The 24,180-nt window shown below is 52.1% G+C and overlaps 2 protein-coding genes across 3 annotated transcripts in view; one reads left to right on the top strand and one right to left on the bottom strand.

The window, feature by feature from the left end:
- The window catches only part of LOC142310745 (M-phase inducer phosphatase 3-like), a 286,384-nt gene that overhangs the window by 78,505 nt on the left and 183,699 nt on the right, over positions 1-24,180 (bottom strand). The window lies entirely within an intron of this gene.
- Positions 1-24,180, top strand: part of RRP12 (ribosomal RNA processing 12 homolog) — a 132,034-nt gene that overhangs the window by 31,208 nt on the left and 76,646 nt on the right. Inside the window, exon 16 of the mRNA XM_075348380.1 lies at positions 7,906-7,970. Within this exon, the coding sequence (XP_075204495.1) occupies positions 7,906-7,970 (65 nt within the window). The remainder of the gene's footprint in view (positions 1-7,905; positions 7,971-24,180) is intronic.

Below are 24,180 nucleotides of genomic sequence, written 5' to 3'. Positions count from 1 at the left end.
GCAGCGGCTGCTGTTTTTTTTGTGACGACCGGGACTACCGCGCCGACCGCGCCTGTTTGCCGGCCGCGTTATTAAATTTAGTCCCTGGCTTCTGCGGCCTAGTACCATAACTCCCGCCCCCGGGCCTGCCAGTCAGGGGTAAGGGCGGGACGGTCGACTGGACGTCGGCAGTGAGGGCTGGAGCATACTTAGTGTTCTCCTCCCCCCTCACTGAGCACTGTGGGGCACCAGATTCACGCACTTTATTAGTCACGCCCACGGCTCCCTCCTCCCCTGAGAACTCTGGCAGCCATATTTACAATCACTTCTGCCGGTGGAGGATTTCAGCTACAGCTCTGGGAGGCCCAGGCAGGGAATCTGGTGGACACACAACCGCTTTGGGCGGTCGGTAAGCCACACCGGTTACCCGGTGCTGGCCCCCCTTGGGTGCCGAAGTTTATATATATATATATATATATATATATATATATATATACATATATATATATATATATATATATATATATATATATATATATATATATATATATATATATATATATGTATATGTATATATGTATTTGTATACATATTCTTATTTTGCAACCTGTACCTCTTGTGCGGCTATGTTACCTGCAGGTTCCACCTACCCTCACTGTGTGCAATGCTCGGCCCCTGTGGCACTCACTCAGCCGGAGCCTCGGGCACTGGTGGGACCCTCGGCTCAGGTAGAACCGCCGGCTTCCACTGTCCAGGTGGCAGGGACAGAGTTTGCAGTTTTGGCTGAGAAACTCTCTGAGTCGCTTTCACAATCCATGGCTCAGTCTATGGACAGATGGTCGGCTAAGATACTAGAAGCCTTGCAGTCCAGATCGGTCACACAGGCCCCCGGCACTGCGGGATCGCCCCCAGGCCCCTCTCGGTCGGTGCAGCAGAGTGCTCCTGGGGTGACACCTAGGTCCCACGGGGAGGACTCCGACACGGACCGCAGTTCCAGACCGGCTAAGCGGGCTCGCTGGGAACCTTCCCCGGCTTCATCACACTGTTCGGGGTCGCAGCATGAGGACTCTCTGGAGGATGAGGCGGAGGTCGCAGCTCAGGGCTCTGATCCTGACGTTGCTCTCAATCTTGATACACCTGAAGGGGACGCCATAGTAAATGACCTTATAGCGTCCATCAACCAGGTGCTAGATCTTTCTCCCCCAACTCCACCTATAGAGGAGTCTGCTTCACAGCAGGAGAAACACCAGTTTAGGTTTCCCAAACGTACACGGAGTGCGTTTTTCGATCACTCTAACTTCAGAGATGCTGTCCAGAAGCACAGAGCATTTCCGGACAAGCGCTTTACTAAGCGCCTTAATGACACACGTTACCCCTTCCCCCCTGACATAGTTAAGGGTTGGGCTCAGTGTCCCAAGGTGGATCCTCCAGTCTCTAGACTGGCGGCTAGATCCGTAGTATCAGTGGCAGATGGTTCATCGCTCAAGGATGCCACCGACAGGCAAATAGAGCTCCTGATGAAATCCATCTATGAAGCCATAGGCGCGTCTTTTGCTCCGGCCTTTGCAGCCGTGTGGGCACTCCAAGCTATCTCAGCTTGTCTGTCTGAGATTAATGCAGTCACACGTACCTCTGCTCCGCAAGTTGTGTCTTTGACTTCTCAGGCATCGGCTTTTTCGTCCTACGCCATGAACGCCGTCCTGGACTCAGCGAGCCGTACAGCGGTAGCATCCGCCAATTCGGTGGCAGTCCGCAGGGCCATGTGGCTGCGCAAATGGAAGGCAGACTCTGCTTCCAAGAAGTTCTTAACCGGTTTGCCATTTTCTGGCGACCGTTTGTTTGGCGAGCAATTGGATGAAATTATTAAACAATCCAAGGGTAAGGACTCGTCCTTACCCCAGTCCAGACCAAACAAACCTCAGCAACGAAAAATTCAATCGAGGTTTCGGTCCTTTCGGCCCTCAGCCAGGTCCCAATCCTCCACGTCCAACAGGTCAGAGAAGGGCCAGAGGAACTCTTCTGCATGGCGGTCTAAGTCACGTCCTCCAAAGACCGCCGGAGGAACCGCCTCCAAGGCGGCCTCATGACTTTCGGCCTCCCCAAACCGCATCCTCGGTCGGTGGCAGGCTCTCCCGCTTTTGCGACGCCTGGTGGCCACATGTCCAAGACCGATGGGTGAGAGACATTCTGTCGCACGGTTACAGGATAGAGCTCAGCTCTCGTCCTTCGACTCGTTTCTTCAGAACATCTCCGCCCCCCGAGCGAGCCGATGCACTTTTTCAGGCGGTGAACACTCTGCAGGCAGAAGGAGTTGTGATTCCCGTTCCCATTCAAGAACGTGGTCGCGGTTTTTACTCCAACTTGTTCGTGGTGCCAAAAAAGGACGGATCATTCCGCCCCGTTCTGGACCTCAAACTGCTCAACAGACACGTGAGAACCAGACGGTTCCGGATGGAATCTCTCCGCTCTGTCATCGCCTCGATGTCCCAAGGAGACTTCCTAGCCTCAATCGACATCAGGGATGCTTATCTCCATGTGCCGATCGCACCAGAGCATCAACGCTTCCTGCGTTTCGCCATCGGGGACGAACACCTTCAGTTTGTGGCACTGCCTTTCGGCCTGGCGACAGCCCCACGGGTCTTCACCAAGATCATGGCATCCATTGTGGCGGTCCTACACTCTCAGGGACACTCGGTGATCCCTTACTTAGACGATCTCCTAGTCAAGGCACCCTCCCGGGTGGCATGTCAACACAGCCTGACCATTGCTCTCCAGAGGTTCGGGTGGATCATCAATTTCCCAAAGTCAAAATTGACACCGACCCAATCACTGACTTACCTCGGGATGGAGTTTCATACTCTCTCAGCGATGGTGAAGCTTCCGCTGGACAAACAGCGTTCGCTGCAGACAGGGGTGCACTCTCTCCTTCGGACTCAGTCACACCCCTTGAGGCGCCTCATGCACTTCCTAGGGAAGATGGTGGCATCAATGGAGGCAGTTCCCTTTGCGCAGTTTCATCTGCGTCCACTTCAATGGGACATTCTCCGCAAATGGGACAGGAGGTCGACGTCCCTAGACAGGAACGTCTCTCTTTCACTGGCAGCCAAAACCTCTAGTCAGTGGTGGCTTCTTCCCACTTTCTTGTTGAAGGGAAAATCATTCCTGCCCCCATCCTGGGCTGTGGTCACGACGGACGCGAGTCTGTCAGGGTGGGGAGCGGTCTTCCTCCACCACAGGGCTCAGGGAACCTGGACTCCGATAGATTCTTCCCTTCAGATCAATGTTCTGGAGATAAGGGCAGTGTATCTAGCCCTAAAGGCGTTCCATCGGTGGCTGGAGGGCAGACAGATCCGCATACAGTCGGACAACGCCACGGCGGTCGCGTACATCAACCACCAGGGCGGCACACGCAGTCGTCAGGCCTTCCAAGAAGTTCGGCGGATTCTGCTGTGGGCGGAAGCCACAGCCTCCACCATCTCCGCAGTTCACATCCCGGGCGTAGAAAACTGGGAAGCAGACTTTCTCAGTCGCCAGGGCATGGACGCAGGGGAATGGTCTCTTCACCCGGACGTGTTTCAAGAGATCTGTTGCCGCTGGGGAACGCCGGACGTCGACCTCATGGCGTCTCGGCACAACAACAAAGTCCCGGCATTCATGGCACGGTCTCAAGATCACAGAGCTCTGGCGGCGGACGCATTAGTTCAGGATTGGTCGCAGTTTCGACTGCCTTATGTATTTCCTCCTCTGGCACTGCTGCCCAGAGTGTTGCGCAAGATCAGGTCCGACTGCCGCCGCGCCATCCTCGTCGCTCCAGACTGGCCGAGGAGGTCGTGGTACCCGGATCTGTGGCACCTCACGGTGGGTCAACCGTGGGCACTCCCAGACCGACCTGACTTGCTGTCTCAAGGGCCATTTTTCCATCTGAATTCTGCGGCCCTCAACCTGACTGTGTGGCCATTGAGTCCTGGCTCCTAGCGTCCTCAGGGTTATCTCAAGATGTCATTGCCACTATGAGACAAGCCAGGAAACCAACGTCCGCCAAGATCTATCACAGGGCTTGGAGGATCTTCTTATCCTGGTGCTCTGATCGGGGTTTTACCCCCTGGCCGTTTGCCTTACCCACTTTTCTTTCTTTCCTTCAATCTGGAATGGATAAGGGTTTGTCTCTCGGCTCTCTCAAGGGACAAGTATCGGCGCTTTCCGTGTTTTTTCAAAAGCGTCTAGCCAGGCTTCCGCAGGTCCGCACGTTCCTGCAGGGAGTTTGCCACATAGTTCCACCTTACAAGCGTCCGCTGGAACCCTGGGATCTTAACAGGGTGCTAACGGCTCTTCAGAAACCACCTTTCGAGCCGATGCGGGATGTCTCTCTATCACGCCTTTCGCAGAAGGTGGCCTTCCTAGTGGCAGTCACATCACTTCGGAGAGTGTCTGAGCTAGCAGCGCTGTCATGCAAAGCCCCCTTCCTGGTGTTTCACCAGGATAAGGTGGTTCTGCGTCCGGTCCCGGAATTTCTCCCTAAGGTGGTATCCCCTTTTCATCTCAATCAGGATATTTCCTTACCTTCCTTTTGCCCTCATCCAGTTCACCAATGTGAAAAGGATTTGCACTTGTTAGATCTCGTGAGAGCACTCCGGCTCTACATTTCTCGCACGGCGCCCCTGCGCCGTTCGGATGCGCTCTTTGTCCTTGTCGCTGGCCAGCGTAAGGGGTCGCAGGCTTCAAAGTCAACCTTGGCTCGGTGGATCAAGGAACCGATTCTTGAAGCCTACCGTTCTTCTGGGCTTCCGATTCCTTCAGGGCTGAAGGCCCATTCTACCAGAGCCGTGGGTGCATCCTGGGCATTGCGGCACCAGGCTACGGCTCAACAGGTGTGTCAGGCGGCTACCTGGTCGAGTCTGCACACTTTCACGAAACACTATCAGGTGCATGCCTATGCTTCGGCAGATACCAGCCTAGGTAGGCGAGTCCTTCAGGCGGCGGTCGCCCACCTGTAAGAGGGGGCCGTTTTTCGGCTCTTTTTATCGAGGTATTCTTTTACCCACCCAGGGACTGCTTTTGGACGTCCCAATTGTCTGGGTCTCCCAATGGAGCGACAAAGAAGGGAATTTTGTTTACTTACCGTAAATTCCTTTTCTTCTAGCTCCTATTGGGAGACCCAGCACCCGCCCCTGTTCCCTTCGGGCTGTTGTTCTTTTGTGTACACATGTTGTTCATGTTGAATTGTTCTTTTGGTTCATGGTTTCAGTTCTCCGAACATCCTTCGGATTGAATTTACCTTAGACCAATTTATAAGTTTCCTCCTTCCTGCTTTTGCACCAAAACTGAGGAGCCCGTGATGCACGGGAGGGTGTATAGCAGAGGGGAGGGGTTACACTTTTTAAAGTGTAATACTTTGTGTGGCCTCCGGAGGCAGAAGCTATACACCCAATTGTCTGGGTCTCCCAATTGGAGCTAGAAGAAAAGGAATTTACGGTAAGTAAACAAAATTCCCTTCTTGAGCCTCTTAGGGAGGTTTCTTTGTTTCGTCTTTCACAGAAAGTGGTCTTTCTAGTGGCCATAACTTCCCTCAGGAGAGTCTCCGATTTGGCTGCGCTCTCTTCGGAGTCACCTTTTTTGGTTTTTCATCAAGACAAGGTGGTTCTCCGTCCGACTCCGGACTTTCTTCCTAAGGTGGTCTCTCCTTTCCACCTTAACCAGGACATTACCCTACCTTCCTTTTGTCCGGCTCCTGTTCATCGCTTTGAAAAAGCGTTGCATACTCTGGATCTGGTGCGTGCTCTCCGGATCTGTGTCTCGCACCGCTGCTCTTAGGCGGTGCGCTTCTCTTTTTGTACTAACCACAGGTCGGCGCAAGGGCCTCTCTGCTTCGAAGCCGACCTTAGCCCTTTGGATTAGGTCGACCATTTCGGACGCCTACCAGTGTTCTCAGGTGCCTCCACCGCCGGGGATCAAGGCACACTCGACCAGAGCTGTCGGTGCCTCTTGGGCTTTCAGGCACCAGGCTACGGCTCAACAAGTCTGTCAGGCTGCCACTTGGACTAGCCTGCATACCTTTTCAAAGCACTACCAAGTGCATGCTCATGCTTCGGCAGATGCGAGCTTGGGCAGACGCATCCTTCAGGCGGCTGTCGCCCACTTGTGAAGTTAGGCTTCGCCTACTTCTTGGTTTTTCTGTTTATTTCCCACCCATGGACTGCTTTGAGACGTCCCATGGTCTGGGTCTCCCATAGGAACGATAAAGAAAAAGAGAATTTTGTTTACTTACCGTAAATTCTTTTTCTTATAGTTCCGTATTGGGAGACCCAGCACCCTCCCTGTTGCCTGTTGGCAATTTCTTGTTCCGTGTGTTATCACCGGCTGTTGTCGTGGACAGAGTCTCCGGTTGTTCCGGTTCTTGCTCTGTTTTACTTGTGGGTGTCTATTCTCCTTCAGCTTTTGCACTAAACTGGCTAGATCTGGTTCTCCAGGGGGTGTATAAGCTCAGAGGGAGGAGCTACACTTTTTAGTGTAGTACTTTGTGTGTCCTCCGGAGGCAGAAGCTATACACCCATGGTCTGGGTCTCCCAATACAGAACTATAAGAAAAAGAATTTACGGTAAGTAAACAAAATTCTCTCTTTGTTGCTTATGGCAACAGTGTTCTACGCACGCGGGAAAACAGTCTAATTCGATATTCACAGCAACTGAGGGCAGCGGAGGGATAAAATTGTTGTTTCTGCAAGGAAAGGCCATGAAGGATATTGATGGTATATGTCGCAGACATTGGGGAATCAATACCCTTCATATTCCTTAGTTAAGAACTGGGTTGCCAAATGTAAAACAGGCCACTTCAGCCCCAATGATTAGGAACGTCCTGGACGAGCGAGAGTGGTGGTTGTTCCGGAGATCGTCAATGCTGTGCACAACCTCATACTGGAGAATCTACAGATTTCAGCTAAAGCAATAGCAGACATCATGGGGATTTCCCGGGAACGTGTTTGTGTCATTATCCATGAACATTTGGACATGAGGAAGTGATCTGCAAAGTGGGTCCCCAAATGTATGACAACAGATCAGAGAAGCATCGAGTGACAACTTCCCGGGCCATTTGTCAGCGTTTCAGGACTGATAAGAACTTCCTGGATCGACTGGTCACTATGGATGAGACCTGGATTTATTTGTATGACCCTGAAAACAAGGAGCAGTCAAGAGTGGAGGCACAGAGGTTCTCCTCGTCCAAAGAAGTTCAAGGTGCAAAAATCAGCCTCTAAGGTTATGGCGTCTGTGTTCTGGGATAAGGAGGGCGTGCTGCTAGTGAACTACCTTCAAAAGGGTTCCCCCATCAGTGCAAGGTATTACATAGAACATTTGGACCTACTGAAGGCAGCTCTGAAGGCCAAAAGGCGCGGCAAGCTGTCCAAAGGAATCTTGTTCCTGCAAGACAACGCCTCAGCTCACACTGCACAAGCGACCACGGCAAAACTGGCAGAGCTGGGCTTCCAGCTGGTGACCACCCACCTTATTCACCAGATCTAGCTCCCTAACCTGAAGAAACACCTCAAGGGTACCAAATTTCACACTATTTCTGATGCCATGGCTGCTACAGATGCCTGATTTGAGGCACAACCGAAATCCTTCTTTTTTGCCAAGTCTTACAGAACTTGGAATACCGATGTAAGAAGTGTAAAGACATCAGTGGAGAGTATGTGGAATAAATGTAAAGTTTCATCATCCTAGCTCGTTTCTTTTTGGGTAAATCAGCAGTCCTGTGTGTATAATATATATCATATATTAGTGTATGTATGTGTATGTATATAAATGTATGTATATATTAGTATGAACCATTAAATGCTAGTGAGAACTTTAGATGTTATTTATAAATAGAAAAGTTATAAGATTGTAGAACTGGACCTCACGTGCATCCGCTCTGGTTTTTTTTTTTTCATAGCCAGTGACTTCGCTGAAGCTGGTAGAAATCTGGAGGCTAAGATCTACGAGACCCTCCAGTGGCAAGTAAGTCAGTCCTGTGTCCGTCAGCCCTGTGCAGAGAGCATATGAGCGCTTCTTGCAATTGATGGGGGGGTCTCAAGTATATCTTTTCTTATGTATGCCAACTTATAAATCATTCATTGGGCAGAATATAAAAAAATCTGATATGTGAAGTTATCCTACACTTCACATAAACGATTTTTTTATATTCTGCCCAAGTGCAGTTTTCTTTGCTTTCCTATGCTGTATAATATTATTCGTACACACACTAGTAGCGATTTACCTTGACGCAGAACAATTAGATTGTGCACGTAGATGTCCACTTTGTTCACTTATTTTTCCTGACCTCTGCCTTCCTTCAGGGGCATAACCAGGCGACCATTGTACACTTTATATAGTTGGATCTGGCAACAATTTGCATGGACAGTCGCAATCTGTAACACTCTCTTAATACAGGACGTAATAGTACATTGCATTAGCATGTGTGGTGCAGGCTCGGAAGCTGAGCCTGCACCATACCAGCAGAATGCAGACTGTCTTATACAGCCAGCATCCGCCTGTAACTGCTTTTTAATTATTTAACCCCTTCACGACCGACCGATTTTTCGCTTTCCGTTTTTTTTTTCGCCATTCTTTTTCTGAGACGTAACTTTTTTTTATTTTTTAGTCAATATGGTCATGTGAGGGCTCATTTTTTGCGGAACGAGCTGTACTTTTAAATGAAACCATCAGTTTTACCATATAGTGTACTAGAAAAACGGCAAAAAAATTCCAAATGCAGAAAAATTGCAAAAAAAAAAGTGCGATGGCACTATGGTTTTTGAGATTTTATTCACTGTGTTCACTATATGGTAAAACTGATATGTGGGTGTGATGCCTCAGGTCAGTGCGAGTTCGTAGACACCAAACATGTATAGGTTTACTTTTATATAAGGGGTTAAAAAAAATCGGAAGTTTGTCCGAAAAAAGTGGCGCACGTTTTACACCATATTCCGTGACCCGTAGCGTTCTCATTTTTCAGGATCTATGGCTCAATGACGGCTTATTTTTTGCGTCTCGAGCTGACGTTTTTAACGGTACCATTTTTGCGCAGATGCTACGTTTTGATCGCCTCTTATTGCATTTTGCGCAAAAGTTGTGGCGACAAAAAAACATCGTTTTGGCGTTTGGAATTTTTTTGCCGCTACGCCGTATACTGATCAGATTAATTGATTTTATATTTTGATCGGGCGTTTCTGAACGCGGCGTTGCCAAATGTGTGTGTATATTTTATTTTTTTTAACCCTTTTAATTTTCAATGGGGCGAATGGGGGGGGTGATTTGAACTTTTAGGTTTTTTTGTTTTAATTTTTTAAAACTTTTTTTAACTTTATTTTTTTTTTTATTTTACTAGTCCCCCTAGGGGGCTATTGCGATCAGCAATCCGATCGCTCTGCAGTATCTGCTGATTACTGCTACAAGACTGTAAACAGCAGATACGCTCTCTTTCTCTTTTGCTGTGCCGCTGGCACAGCGAAAGTGAAAGCAAGTCAGGTGTAGTACTACAGGAGTCATCATATGACCCTGTGCTACCATGAGAACTATCGGAAGTCACGTGATCGCGTCACGTGACTTTCGGTATCGGGCGGTAAGTAAATGTTTACCGCGATCGCGCTTATAATGGCGCTGTCACATATTGACAGCGCCATATAAGGGGTTAAACGGCACGAGCAGATAACGATTCTGCTCGTGCCTAGCAGGCACACATCTCAGTTGTGAAAATCAGCTGAGATGTGTGCTGATCGCAGCATGATGCTGCCGGCAGACCGCAGGCTGTAACGTTATGACCGCTAAAACGTAATTTTACGGCCCGCGGTCGTTAAGGGGTTAAATGTTGCAGTCAATCACTGTCAGAAATACATATTTAGTTTTTTTTTTTTTTTAATTAGTTTTAAGAATCAAAATAAAAAATAAAATAGGCTTTCTTTGTCGCTCCTAATTGGGAGACCCAGACAATTGGGGTGTATAGGCTATGCCTCCGGAGGCCGCACAAAGAATTACACTAAAAGTGTAAAGCCCCTCCCCTTCTGCCTATACACCCCCCGTGCTCCCACGGGCTGCTCAGTTTTTATGCTTTGTGCGAAGGAGGCAGACATGCACGCACAGCTCCACAGATTGGTCAGCAGCAGCTGCTGACTATGTCGGATGGAAGAAAAGTGGGCCCATATAGGGCCCCCAGCATGCTCCCTTCTCACCCCACTTTTGTTGGCGGTGTTGTTAAGGTTGAGGTATCCATTGCGGGTACGGAGGCTGGAGCCCACATGCTGTTTTCCTTCCCCATCCCCCTCAGGGCTCTGGGTGAAGTGGGATCCTATCGGTCTCCAGGCACTGAGACCGTGCTTCGTCCACAACTCCTGTGGAGCCTGCTGGATAGGAGCCGGGTACCGTTCAGGGACATGGCCCTGCTACGTGGAGGTACTCTGTATCCCTGTGGGGACCGCGCACAGCACACTTCAGCTTTGCGGGGTGTGCTAGTGCACCGGGGACCGCGGCGCTGACCGGGTTAAAATGTGCCATTACACACTCAGCGTTGCTGAGTGTGTTTATGTATAGGGACTGCCGCGCTGACCGCCGCTGCCACGGAACACTGCGGCGCGGCTGGGACTTGTAGTGCGCCGGGGACTTCCGCGCTGGTCGCGCTTATACGGCGGCAGCGCTTATTACTCGAGTCCCCGGCTTTTTGCGGCCTAGTCTCTCTTCCTCCCGCCCTCAGCCCTGACAGGCAGGGGAAGGGCGGGAAGCTGCACAGAACGAGCAGCACTGAGGGCTGGAGCATGCTTTGCATACTCCACCCCTCTCACTGTGCACAGTGCGGCTCCAGTTCCCGCACTTTCTGGGCCACGCCCACGACTCCCTCCTCTCCTCAGGACGCCGGCAGCCATTCCTGTCAGCTCCTCGGACGCAGCAGAGGGGGACAAAGTCTGGGAGACCCAGGCAGGGACTTGGGTGGCCTCACAACCGCTTTAAGCGGGTGGTAAGCAGCACCTGTGGTGCTAGCCCCATTGTGCAGTAGTGTAGCTATACAGTATATGTTTATGGTATATACTTTACACTGTATGGTGCACAGTTGATTTCTGGCTATATACCCTATTGTGTTGCTCAGGGAAGATAATAGCATGGCGCCCACAAAAGGCAGGGGTGCCAAAACACAGGCTTATTATGCTGCCTGCGCCGCATGTACGACCCCGCTACCGGCAGGTTCCACTGACCCTCATTGTGTACAGTGCTCGGGCCCTGTGACACTTACTCAGCCAGAGCCTCTGCTAAGAGGGGCCCAGGGGGAGCCAACTGCTGACAATGTCCAGGTGACGGGGACAGAGTTTGCAAAACTCTCTGAGACTATGACTAAGATACTAGAAGCCTTGCAGTCCAGGCCGATATCTCAGCACAGGGACTCTGTTGAATCTTTGTTCCCTGGCCCCCCTCAGTTGGACCAACAATGTCCTCCCGGGGTATCTCATAGATCTCAGGCTGAGGGTTCTGACACAGACCCCTGCCCCAGACCGACTAAGCGAGCTCGCTTAGATTGTCCCTCGACATCATCATATTGTTCAGGGTCTCAGCGAGGGGAATCTCAGGTTGATGAAGCGGAAACAGTTGATCAGGATTCTGATCCTGAGGGCGCTCTCAATCTTAATACTCCAGGCGGGGACGCCATAGTGAACGATCTTATTGCGTCCATCAATCAAATGCTGGATATTTCTCCCTCAGCTCCTCCGGCAGAGGAGTCGGCTTCTCAGCAGGAGAAATTCCGTTTCAGGTTCCCCAAGCGTACACAGAGTATGTTTCTGGACCACTCTGATTTCAGAGAGGCAGTCCAGAATCACCATGCTTGTCCAGATAAGCGTTTTTCTAAGCGTCTTAAGGATACACGTTATCCTTTTCCCCCTGACGTGGTTAAAAGTTGGACTCAATGTCCCAAAGTGGATCCTCCAATCTCCAGACTGGCGGCTAGATCCATACTTGCAGTGGAAGATGGGGCTTCACTCAAAGATGCCACTGACAGGCAGATGGAGCTCTGGTTGAAATCCATCTATGAAGCTATCGGCGCTTCTTTTGCCCCAGCATTCGCAGCTGTATGGGCGCTACAAGCTATCTCAGCAGGTCAAGCGCAAATTGAAGCAGCCACATGCACGTCCGCGCCACAAGTGGCGTCCATTACCACTCAGACCTCGGCATTTGCGTCTTACGCTATTAATGCTGTCCTGGACTCTGCGAGCCGGTCGGCGGTTGCAGCCGCCAATTCGGTGGTACTCCGCAGGGCCTTGTGGCTACGGGAATGGAAGGCAGATTCTGCTTCCAAAAAGCGCTTAACCAGTTTGCCAATTTCTGGCGACAGATTGTTTGGCGAGCGTTTGGATGAAATCATCAAACAATCCAAGATAAAGGATACATCCTTACCCCAGCCCAAACCGAACATACCCCAACAGAGGAGAGGGCAGTCGAGGTTTCGGTCCTTTCGGGGCGCGGGCAAGTCTCAATTCTCCTCGTCCAAAAGGCCTCAGAAAAATCAGAGGAACTCCGACTCATGGCGGTCTAACTCACGTCCTAAACAGACCGCCGGAGGTGCCGCTACCAAGGCGGCTTCCTCATGACTTGCGGCCACTTCACACCGCATCCTCGGTCGGTGGCAGGCTCTCCCGCTTTTGCGACATCTGGCTGCCACAGGTACAAGACCGTTGGGTGAGAGACATTCTGTCTCACGGTTACAGGATAGAATTCAGCTCTCGTCCTCCGACTCGATTCTTCAAAACATCTCCGCCTCCCGAGCGAGCCGATGCTCTTCTGCAGGCGGTAGGCACTCTAAAGGCGGAAGGAGTGGTGGTCCCTGTGCCTCTTCAGCAACAGGGTCACGGTTTTTACTCCAACCTGTTTGTGGTTCCAAAGAAAGACGGGTCTTTCCGTCCTGTCCTGGACCTGAAACTGCTCAACAAACACGTAAAGACCAGGCGGTTCCGGATGGAATCCCTCCGCTCCGTCATCGCCTCAATGTCACAAGGAGATTTCCTCGCATCGATCGATATCAAAGATACTTATCTCCACGTACCGATTGCTGCAGAGCATCAGCGCTTCCTGCGCTTCGCCATAGGACACGAACACCTTCAGTTCGTGGCACTGCCGTTCGGCCTGGCGACAGCCCCACGGGTTTTCACCAAGGTCATGGCTTCAGTAGTCGCGGTACTCCACTCTCGGGGTCACTCAGTGATTCCTTACTTGGACGATCTGCTGGTCAAGGCACCCTCTCAAGAGGCATGCCAACACAGCCTCAACGCTACTCTGGAAACTCTCCAGAGTTTCGGGTGGATTATCAATTTTCCAAAGTCAAATCTGACACCGGCCCAATCGCTAACATATCTTGGCATGGAGTTTCATACTCTAGCAGCGATAGTGAAGCTCCCGCTGAACAAACAGCGTTCACTACAGACAGGAGTGCAATCTCTCCTGCAGGGCCAGTCGCACTCCCTGAGGCGCCTCATGCACTTCCTAGGGAAGATGGTAGCAGCAATGGAGGCAGTTCCTTTTGCGCAGTTTCATCTGCGTCCTCTTCAATGGGACATCCTACGCAAATGGGACAGGAATCCGACGTCCCTCGACAGAAACGTCTCTCTTTCTCAGGCAACCAAAGCTTCTCTTCGGTGGTGGCTTCTTCCCACTTCACTATCGAAGGGGAAATCCTTTCTACCCCCATCCTGGGCGGTGGTCACGACGGACGCGAGTCTGTCAGGGTGGGGAGCAGTTTTTCTCCACCACAGGGCCCAGGGTACGTGGACTCAACAAGAGTCCTCACTTCAGATCAATGTCCTGGAGATCAGGGCAGTGTATCTTGCCCTGAAGGCGTTCCAGCAGTGGCTGGAAGGCAAGCAGATCAGAATTCAATCGGACAACTCCACAGCGGTGGCTTACATCAACCACCAAGGCGGGACACGCAGTCGGCAAGCCTTCCAGGAAGTCCGACGGATTTTGATGTGGGTGGAAGCCACGGCCTCCACCATCTCCGCAGTTCACATCCCGGGCGTAGAAAACTGGGAAGCAGACTTTCTCAGTCGCCAGGGCATGGACGCAGGCGAATGGTCCCTTCACCCGGACGTGTTTCAGGAGATCTGTTGCCGCTGGGGGATGCCGGACGTCGACCTAATGGCGTCCCGGCACAACAACAAGGTCACGGCATTCATGGCGCGATCTCACGATCACAGAGCTCTGGCGGCAGACGCCTTAGTTCAGGATTGGTCGCAGTTTCAGCTCCCTTATGTGTTTCCTCCTCTGGCACTGTTGCCCAGAGTGTTACGCAAGATCAGGGCCGACTGCCGCCGCGCCATCCTCGTCGCTCCAGACTGGCCGAGGAGGTCGTGGTACCCGGATCTGTGGCATCTCACGGTCTGCCAACCGTGGGCACTACCAGACCGACCAGACTTACTGTCTCAAGGGCCGTTTTTGCATCTGAATTCTGCGGCCCTGAACCTGACTGTGTGGCCATTGAGTCCTGGATCTTAGCGTCCTCAGGATTATCTCAGGAGGTCATTGCCACTATGAGACAGGCTAGGAAACAAACGTCCGCCAGGATCTACCACAGGACGTGGAAAATATTCCTGTCATGGTGCTCTGCTGGGAGTTTTTCTCCCTGGCCATTTGCCTTGCCCACTTTCCTGTCTTTTCTTCAGTCCGGATTAGAAAAGGGTTTGTCACTCGGCTCCCTTAAGGGACAAGTCTCTGCGCTCTCTGTGTTTTTTCAGAAGCGCCTGGCCAGGCTTCCACAGGTACGCACGTTCCTGCAGGGGGTTTGTCACATCGTTCCTCCTTACAAACGTCCGTTGGAACCCTGGGATCTGAACAGGGTGCTGCTGGTTCTTCAGAAACCACCGTTTGAGCCAATGAAAGATATTTCTCTCGCACGCCTTTCACAGAAAGTGGTTTTCCTAGTAGCAATCACTTCACTTCGGAGAGTGTCGGAGCTCGCAGCTCTGTCATGCAAAGCCCCCTTCCTGGTGTTTCACCAGGACAAGGTGGTTCTGCGTCCGGTTCCGGAATTTCTTCCTAAAGTGGTATCCCCCTTTCATCTGAATCAGGATATCTCCTTACCCTCTTTTTGTCCTCATCCAGTTCACCAATGTGAAAAGGATTTGCACTTGTTAGATCTGGTGAGAGCTCTCAGGTACTACATTTCTCGTACGGCGCCGCTGCGCCGCTCGGATGCACTCTTTGTCCTTGTCGCTGGCCAGCGTAAAGGGTCACAGGCTTCCAAATCAACCCTGGCTCGGTGGATCAAGGAACCAATTCTCGAAGCTTACCGTTCTACGGGGCTTCCGGTTCCCTCACGGCTGAAAGCCCATTCTACCAGAGCCGTGGGTGCGTCCTGGGCTTTGAGGCACCAGGCTACGGCTCAGCAGGTGTGTCAGGGGGCTACCTGGTCGAGCCTGCACACTTTCACGAAACACTATCAGGTGCATACCTATGCTTCGGCAGATGCCAGCCTAGGTAGGCGAGTCCTTCAGGCGGCGGTTAGCCACCTGTAGGCCGGAGCCGTTACGGCTCTATTATGAGGTATTATTTACCCACCCAGGGACTGCTTTTGGACGTCCCAATTGTCTGGGTCTCCCAATTAGGAGCGACAAAGAAGAAGGGAATTTTGTTTACTTACCGTAAATTCCTTTTCTTCTAGCTCCAATTGGGAGACCCAGCACCCGCCCCTGTTTTTTTGTGTACACATGTTGTTCATGTTGAATGGTTTCAGTTCTCCGATATTCCTTCGGATTGAGCTTACTTTAACCAGTTTATAATTGTTTTTCCTCCTTCTTGCTTTTGCACCAAAACTGAGCAGCCCGTGGGAGCACGGGGGGTGTATAGGCAGAAGGGGAGGGGCTTTACACTTTTAGTGTAATTCTTTGTGCGGCCTCCGGAGGCATAGCCTATACACCCCAATTGTCTGGGTCTCCCAATTGGAGCTAGAAGAAAAGGAATTTACGGTAAGTAAACAAAATTCCCTTCTTTCTTTGTCGCTTCATTGGGAGACCCAGACAATTGGGTGTATAGCTTCTGCCTCCGGAGGCCACACAAAGTATTACACTGAAAAGTGTAACCCCTCCCCTCTGCCTATACACCCTCCCGTGCATCACGGGCTCCTCAGTTTTATGCTTTGTGTGGAAGGAGGCACACATCCACTCATGCTTTCCCATTTTAGTCAGCAGCAGCTGCTGATTTTATCGGATGGAAGAAAAGAGGGCCCCCACAGGGCCCCCGGCATGCTGCCTTCTCACCCCACTACGTCGGCGGTGCTGTTAAGGTTGAGGTACCCATTGCGGGTACAGAGGCTGGAGCCACATGCCGTTTTCCTTCACCATCCCTTAGAGGCTCTGGGAGAAGTGGGATCCTGACCGGTCATCCATTCACTGGGACCGGGCTCCCTCCGCAGCCCCTGTGGGAATCTGCCGGACAGGAGTCTATGTATCCTCAGGGACAGGGCCCTGCATCTAAAGGTACTCTGTGTCCCCATGGGGACTGTGCATGGAGCGCTTGTTTCACAGACGCTGCAGCAGCTGCTGGTTTGTGAAGACCGGGACTTCCGCGCCGACCGAGCCTGTTTGTCGGCCGCGGTATTAAATTTAGTCCCCGGCTTCATTGCGGCCTAGTACCATAACTCCCGCCCCCGGGCCTGCCAGTCAGGGGTAAGGGCGGGACGGTCGACCTGACGTCGGCAGTGAGGGCTGGAGCATACTTTAGGTTTCCTCCCCCCCCCTCACTGATCACTGTGGGGCCCCAGATTCCCGCACTTTACTAGTCGCCGCCCACGGCTCCCTCCTCCCCTGAGAGCTCCGGCAGCCATTTTTACACATTCTGCCGGTGGAGGGTTTCAGGAACGAGCTCTGCAGCTCTGGGAGACCTAAGGCAGGGAATCTGGTGGACACACACTCCGCTTTGAGCGGTCGGTAAGCCACACCGGTCACCCGGTGCTGGTCCCCCTAGGGTGCCGGAGAGTATATATATATATATATATATATATATATATATATATATATATATATATATATATATATATATATATATATATATATATATATATATATATATATATATATATATATATATATATTTTCTCTGTTTGGCCGGGTTGTTTACTTTTGGCTATATACCCTCAGTGATCACTCTCCTAGGAGACAACAGCATGTCGTCCACAAGGAGCAAGGGCGCTAAGGCAAAGGGTTTTTCTTTTTCGCTCTATTGGGAGACCCAGACAATTGGGTGTATAGGCTATGCCTCCGGAGGCCGCACAAAGTACTACACTTAAAAGTGTTAGGCCCCTCCCCTTCTGCCTATACACCCCCCGTGCTCCCACGGGCTCCTCAGTTTTTTGCTTTGTGCGAAGGAGGTCAGACATGCACAGCACAGCTCCACAGATTAGTCAGCAGCAGCTGCTCACTATGTCGGATGGAAGAAAAGTGGGCCCATATAGGGCCCCCAGCATGCTCCCTTCTCACCCCACTCTTGTCGGCGGTGTTGTTAAGGTTGAGGTATCCATTGCGGGTACGGAGGCTGGAGCCCACATGCTGCTTTCCTTCCCCATCCCCCTCTGGGCTCTGGGTGAAGTGGGATCTTACCGGTCTCCAGGCACTGAGACCGTGCTCCATCCACAACTCCTGTGGAGCCTGATGGATAGGAGCCGAGTATCGTTCAGGGACATGGCCCTGCATCTTGGAGGTACTCTGTATCCCTGTGGGGACCGCGCACGGCATCACCTCAGCTTTGCTGGGTGTGCTAGTGCACCGGGGACCGCGGCGCTGACCAGGTCTATATGTGCCATTACACACTCAGCGTAGCTGAGTGTGTTTATATGTAAGGGCTACCGCACTAACCGCCGCTGCCATGGGACACTGCGGCGCGGCTGGGACTTGTAGTTCGCCGGGGACTTTCACGCCGGCCGCGCTTTTACGGCGGCCGCGTTTATTACTAGAGTCCCCGGCTTCCTTGCGGCCTAGTTTCCTTTTCTCCCGCCCTCAGCCCTGACAGGCAGGGGGAAGGGCGGGACGCTGCACGGAGCGAGCAGCTCTGAGGGCTGGAGTATGATTTACATACTCCACCCCCCTCACTGTGCACGGTGTGAGCACCAGTTCGCGCTCTTTCTCGGCCACGCCCACAGCTCCCGCATCTCGTCAGGACGCCGCAGCCATTCCTGTCAGCTCCACCGACGCTGCAGAAGAGGGACAAGTCCTGGGAGACCCAGACACGGTCTCTGGTGGCCTCACAACCGCTTTAGGCGGCTGGTAAGCAGCACCTGTTGGTGCTAGCCCCATGGTGCTGTAGTGTATTGGTACATTATTTGGGTATCATATATACTTTACACTGTATGAGCACAGTGCATTCTGGCTATATACCCTTTCTTTTTCGCTCCTAATTGGGAGACCCAGACAATTGGGTGTATAGCTATTGCCTCTGGAGGCCACACAAAGTATTACACTTAAAAGTGTAAGGCCCCTCCCCTTCTGGCTATACACCCCCAGTGGGATCACTGGCTCACCAGTTTTGTGCTTTGTGCGAAGGAGGCAACACATCCACGCATAGCTCCACTGTTTAGTCAGCAGCAGCTGCTGACTATGTCGGATGGAAGAAAAGAGGGCCCATACAGGGCTCCCAGCATGCTCCCTTCTCACCCCACTTCATGTCGGAGGTGTTTGTTAAGGTTGAGGTACCCATTGCGGGTACGGAGGCTGGAGCCCACATGCTGCTTCCTTCCCCATCCCTTTTTACAGGGCTCTGGGTGAAGTGGGATTCTATCGGTCTCCAGGCACTGAGGCCGTGCTCCATCCACAGCCCCTGGTACTGCTGGACATGGAGCGGAGTATCTTCAGGGACATGGCCCTGCTACATGGAGGTACTCGGTGTCCCTGTGGGGACCGCGCAGACACACGGCAGCACTGCTGGGTGTGTTAGTGCGCCAGGGACAGCGGCGCTGTCCGCACTAGTGCCATCGCACACCACAGCGTTGCTGGGTGTGTTAGTGTATTGGGTGACTACCGCGCTAACGCCGCTGCCGTTTTTATTTAAGGCGCCGCTGGGAGTTGTGGTGCGCCGGGGACTTCCGCGCCGGCCAGCACTGATATGCCGGCCGCGCTTATTAACTCGAGTCCCCGGCTTCTGGGCCTAGTCTCCCTTCGTTACCGCCCACAGCCCTGACAGTCAGGGTAGGGGCGTGACGCTGCATAGCACAGCAGCGCTGAGAGCTGGAGTATGTTTTGCATACTCCACCCCTCTCACTGTGTGCACTGTGAAACCGGATTCCCGCACTTTCTCAGGCACGCCCACGGCTTCCTTCTCTATACAGGACGCCGGCAGCCATTAGTGTCAGTTTCTGTACGATACAGAGACAAGTGTGGAAGACCCTGGCATTCTGATAGTCACACAATCGCTGCAACAGGCGTTAAGCAGCACCTGTGGTGCTAACCCCACTAGTGCAGAAGTGCACTTATAGATATGCTGCTACTATATACATTGCACTGTTTGGTCGCACGTTGTATATACCCTCCTGGATTGTGCGGAGGAGTTATCAGCATATTCTCTGTGTAAAACAAAGGTGCGGAACCACATGTTTTTCTATGCAGCCGGTACAGCATGTACGGCTATACGGCCGGCAGGTTACATAGACCCCCATTGTATCCAACTCAGCCGGAGTCTCTGCTAATGGCCAGAGGATGAGGACGGTGTCTGCAGTATTTACTGACAGATTTTCTGAGACTATGGCTATGATACTAGAAGCCTAGCAGTCCGGACATGTCTCTCACAACATGGGCACTGTTGAATCATTGATCCATGGCCCCCTCAGTGTGAACAACTAACAGCTCCGGGAATGTCACACGCATCCCAGAGTCACGGCTCTGCACAGACGTCAGTCCCAGACAGCCTAAGCGGGCTCACTATGAGCGGCCCTCGGTTTCATCAGGGTCCTAGCAGAAGGACTCTCTGTGTAATGAGGCGGAAGTAGCGGCTCAGGATTCTGATCCTGAGACCGCTCTCAATCTGGATACACCTAATGGTGACGCCATAGTGAATAATCTTATAGCGTCCATCAATAGAATGTTGGTTATTTCTCACCCAGCTCCTCCAGTGGAGGAGTCAGCTTCACGTATTTTTCTGGACCACTCTGCCTTCAGAGAGGCAGTCCAGGAACACCACACTTATCCAGATATGCGCTTCTCCAAACGGCTTAGGATACACGTTATCCCTGCCCCCTGACGTGGTCAAGGACTGGACCCAGTGTCCCAAGCGGCATCCTCCAATCTCCAGGCTTGTAGCTAGATCCATAGTTGCAGTGGGAGATGGAGCTGCACTTAAAGATGCCACTGACAGACAGATGGATCTCTGGTCTAAATCCATCTATGAGGCTGTCGGCGCACCGTTGGCTCCAGCATTCTCACCCTTGGGGCACTCCAAGCTATTTCAGCTTGTCTTACACAGATTGACACGGTTACACGTACATCTGTGCCGCAGGTGGCATCCTTAACCTCTCAAATGTCTGCATTTGTTTCTTACGCGAGTCAGGTTGCCCTAGACTCTGCGAACCGTGCGGCAGTAGCCTCCGCTACTCCGTGTTTTTAAGCAGAGCCTGGTCTGCTCGTTAAGTGAATGGAAGGCAGATTCTGCTTCCAAAAAAGGGTGCTTAACCAGTTGCCTTTTTCTGCTGACCGACTGTTTGGTGAGCGTTTGGATGTAACCATTAAACAGTCCAGGGGTAAGGATTCATCCTTTCCTCAGCCCGGACACAACAAACCCCAACAGAGCAGGAGGCAGTCGGGGTTTCGGTCTTTTCGAGGCTCGGCCAGGTCCCATTTTTCCTCGTCCAATGTGGACTCAAAAGGATCAGAGGAGCTCAGATTCTTGGCGGGCTCAGTCACGCCCAAAAAAGAGACAGTCTGAAAACCCGCTTCCAAGGCGGCTTCCTCATGACTTGCGGCCTCCTCTCTCCGCATCCTCGGTCGGTAGCAGGCTCTCCCGCCTTGGCGATATTTAGCTGCCATAGGTCAATGACCGTTGGGTGTGAGACATTCTGTCTCACGGGTACAGGATAGAGCTCACTTCTCGTCCTCCAACTCGATTCTTCAGAACTTCTCCTCCTCCCGGCCGAGCCGCTGCTCTTCTGCAAACACGGTGCACTCTATAGGCAGAAAGAGTGATGACCCCCGTTCCTCTTCAGGAACAAGGTCACGGTTTTTACCCCAAATTAATTGCGGTGCCTATAAGAACGGGCCGTTCCGTCCCGTTCTGGATCTAAAACTGCTCAGCAAGCTCGTGGACACCAGGCGGTTCCGGATGGAATCCCTCCGCCATGTCATCGCCTCAATGTCCCAAGGAGATTTCCTAGCATCATTAGGCATCAAGGATGCTTCTCCACACGTGCCGATTGATCCAGAGCACTAGCGTTTCTACGCTTCGTTATAGGAGACGAACACCTTCTGTTCGTAGCTCTACCTTCCGGCTAGCGACAGTCCCACTGGTCTTCGCCAAGGTCAGGGCAGCAGTAGTCACAGTCCTGCACTCTCAGGGTTACTCTGGGATCCCATATTTAGACGATCTACTTGTCAAGGCACTCTCTTAGGAAACATGCCGACACTGCCCGAACGTTGCGCTGGAGACTCTCTAGAGTTTTGGGTGGATCATCAACTTTTTAAAGTCAGATCCGACCCCGACCCTATCGCTAACATATCTAGGCATGGAGTTTCATACTCTCTCAGCGATAGTGAAGCTTCCGCTAGACAAACAGCATTCACTACGGGCTGCAATCTCTTCTTTAAGAACCAGTCGCACACATTGAGACGCCTCATGCACTTCCTACGTAAGATGGTAGCAATGGAGGTAGTTCTTTTCGCGCAGTTTCATCTGCGTCCACTACAATGTGACATTCTCCGCCAATGGGACGGGGAGTCGACCTCCCTCAACAGAGTCGTCTTTCTTTCTCAGGCGGCCAAGGAATCTCTACGGTGGTGGCTTCTTCCCACCTCATGGTCAAAAAGAAGGTCCTTCCTATCCCCATCCTGGGCGATAGTTACGACAGACGCGAGTCGATCAGGGTGGGGAGCAGTTTTTTCTCCACCACAGCGCTCAGGGTACGTGGACTCAGCAACAGTCCACCCTTCAGATCAATGTTCTTGAACACAGAGCAGTGTATCTTGCCCTACAAACCTTCCAACAGCAGCTGGAAAGCAAGCAAATCCGACTTCAGTCGGACAACTCCACAGCGGTGGCATACATCAACCACCAAGGAAGAACGCGCAACCGGCAAGCCTTCCAGGAAGTCCGGCAGGTTCTGATGTGGGTGGAAGACACGGCATCCACCATATCCACAGTTCACATCCCAGGCGTGGAAAACTAGGAAGCTGACTTCCTAAGTCGCCGGGGTGTGGCCGAAAGGGTATGGTCTCTTCACCCGGACGGGTTTCAGGAGATCTGGCGCCGCTGACAGAGGCCGGACGTCGATCTAATGGTGTCACGGCACAACAACAATGTGCCAGCTTCATGGCACGGTTTCACAATCATCGAGCTCTGGCGGCAGACGCCTTAGTTCAGCATTGGTCGCAGTTCCAGCTACCTTATGTGCCACCTCTAGCATTGTTGCCCAGAGTGCTGCGTTAGATCAGGACCGACTGCGGCCGCGCCATCCTCGTCGCTACAGATTGGCCGAGGGTGTTGTGGTTCCCGGTTCTGTGGTGCCTCACGGTAGGCTAACCGGGGGCACTACCAGACCAATCAGACTGGCTGTCTCAAGGGCCATTCTTCCATTTGAATTCTACGGCCCTCAACCTAATGGTGTGGCATTGAGTCCTGGAACCTAGTGTCGTCAGGGTTACCTCAGGACGTGGTTGCCAACATGAGACAGGCTAGCATACCAACGTCCGCCAAGATTGACCACAGGACGTGGAAGATATTCTTCTCGGTGCTCGGCGCAGGGTGTTTCTCCCTGGCCGGTTGCATCGTCTATGTTTCCTTCCTTCCTGCAATCTAGGTTGGAAAAAGGGTTGTCGCTCAGTTCCCTTCAGGGACAAGTCTCAGCGCTATCTGTATTTTTTCAGAAACGACTTCCTCAGGTACGCACGTTCCTACGGGGAGTTTGTCTTCTCAGCACTCCGTACAGGCGGCCGTTAGAGCCCTGGGATCTGAACAAGGTTCTAATTGCTCTCCAGATGCCGCCTTTCGAGCCTTTGAAAGAGGTCTCCCTTCCCGCTTTCTCGGGAAGTGGCCTTCTAGTAACGGTCTCGTCTCTTGGGAGAGTTTCCGAGCTAGCAACGCTCTCATGCAAATCTCCCTTCCTGGTCCTTCACCAGGACAGGGTAGTTCTGCGTCCGATTCCGGAATTTCTCCCTAAGGTGGTATCCCACTTTCATATCAATCAGGATATCACCTCACCTTCTTTGTGTCCTCGTCCAGTCCATCAATTTCAGAAGGATTTGCATCTGTTGGTTCTGGTGAGAGCACTCAGGTTCTACTTCCCGCATGGCGCTCCTGCGCCACCCGGATGCACTCTTTGTCCTTGTCGCTGGTCGGCGTAAACAGTCGCAAGCTTCTGAATCCACCCTGGCTCGGGGGATCGAGGAACCAATTCTTGAAACCTACAGTTCTTCTGGGCTTCTGGTTCTCTCAAGGCTGAAGGCCCATTCTACCAGAGCCGTGGGTGCATCCTGGGCATTACGGCACCAGGCTACGGCTCAGCAGGTGTGTCAGGCACCTACCTGATTGAGTCTGCATACTTTTACCAAGCATTTTCAGGTGCATACCTACGCTTCGGCAGACGCCAGCCTAGGTAGATAAGTCCTTCAGGCGGCGATTGCCCACCTGTAGGGAAGGGCTGTTTGACGGCCCTATCACGAGGTATTCTTTTACCCACCCAGGGACTGCTTTTGGACGTCCCAATTGTCTGGGTCTCCCAATTAGGAGCGAAAAAGAAGAAGGGAATTTTGTTTACTTACCGTAAATTCCTTTTCTTCTAGCTCCAATTGGGAGACCCAGCACCCGCCCTGTTTTCTCGGGGTTTTTCTGTTTTTTCGGGTACACATGTTGTTCATGTGGTATGGTTCAGTTCTCCGATGTTTCCTCGGATTGAATTGGTCTTTAAACCAGTTATTGGCTTTCCTCCTTCTTGCTTTGGCACTAAAACTGGTGAGCCAGTGATCCCACTGGGGGTGTATAGCCAGAAGGGGAGGGGCCTTACACTTTTAAG

This window comes from Anomaloglossus baeobatrachus, chromosome 5 (genome assembly GCF_048569485.1).
Source record: "Anomaloglossus baeobatrachus isolate aAnoBae1 chromosome 5, aAnoBae1.hap1, whole genome shotgun sequence".
Lineage (NCBI taxonomy): Eukaryota > Metazoa > Chordata > Amphibia > Anura > Aromobatidae > Anomaloglossus > Anomaloglossus baeobatrachus.
Note: the sequence above shows the minus strand (reverse complement) of the source record. Positions and strands in the feature narration are given on the sequence as shown.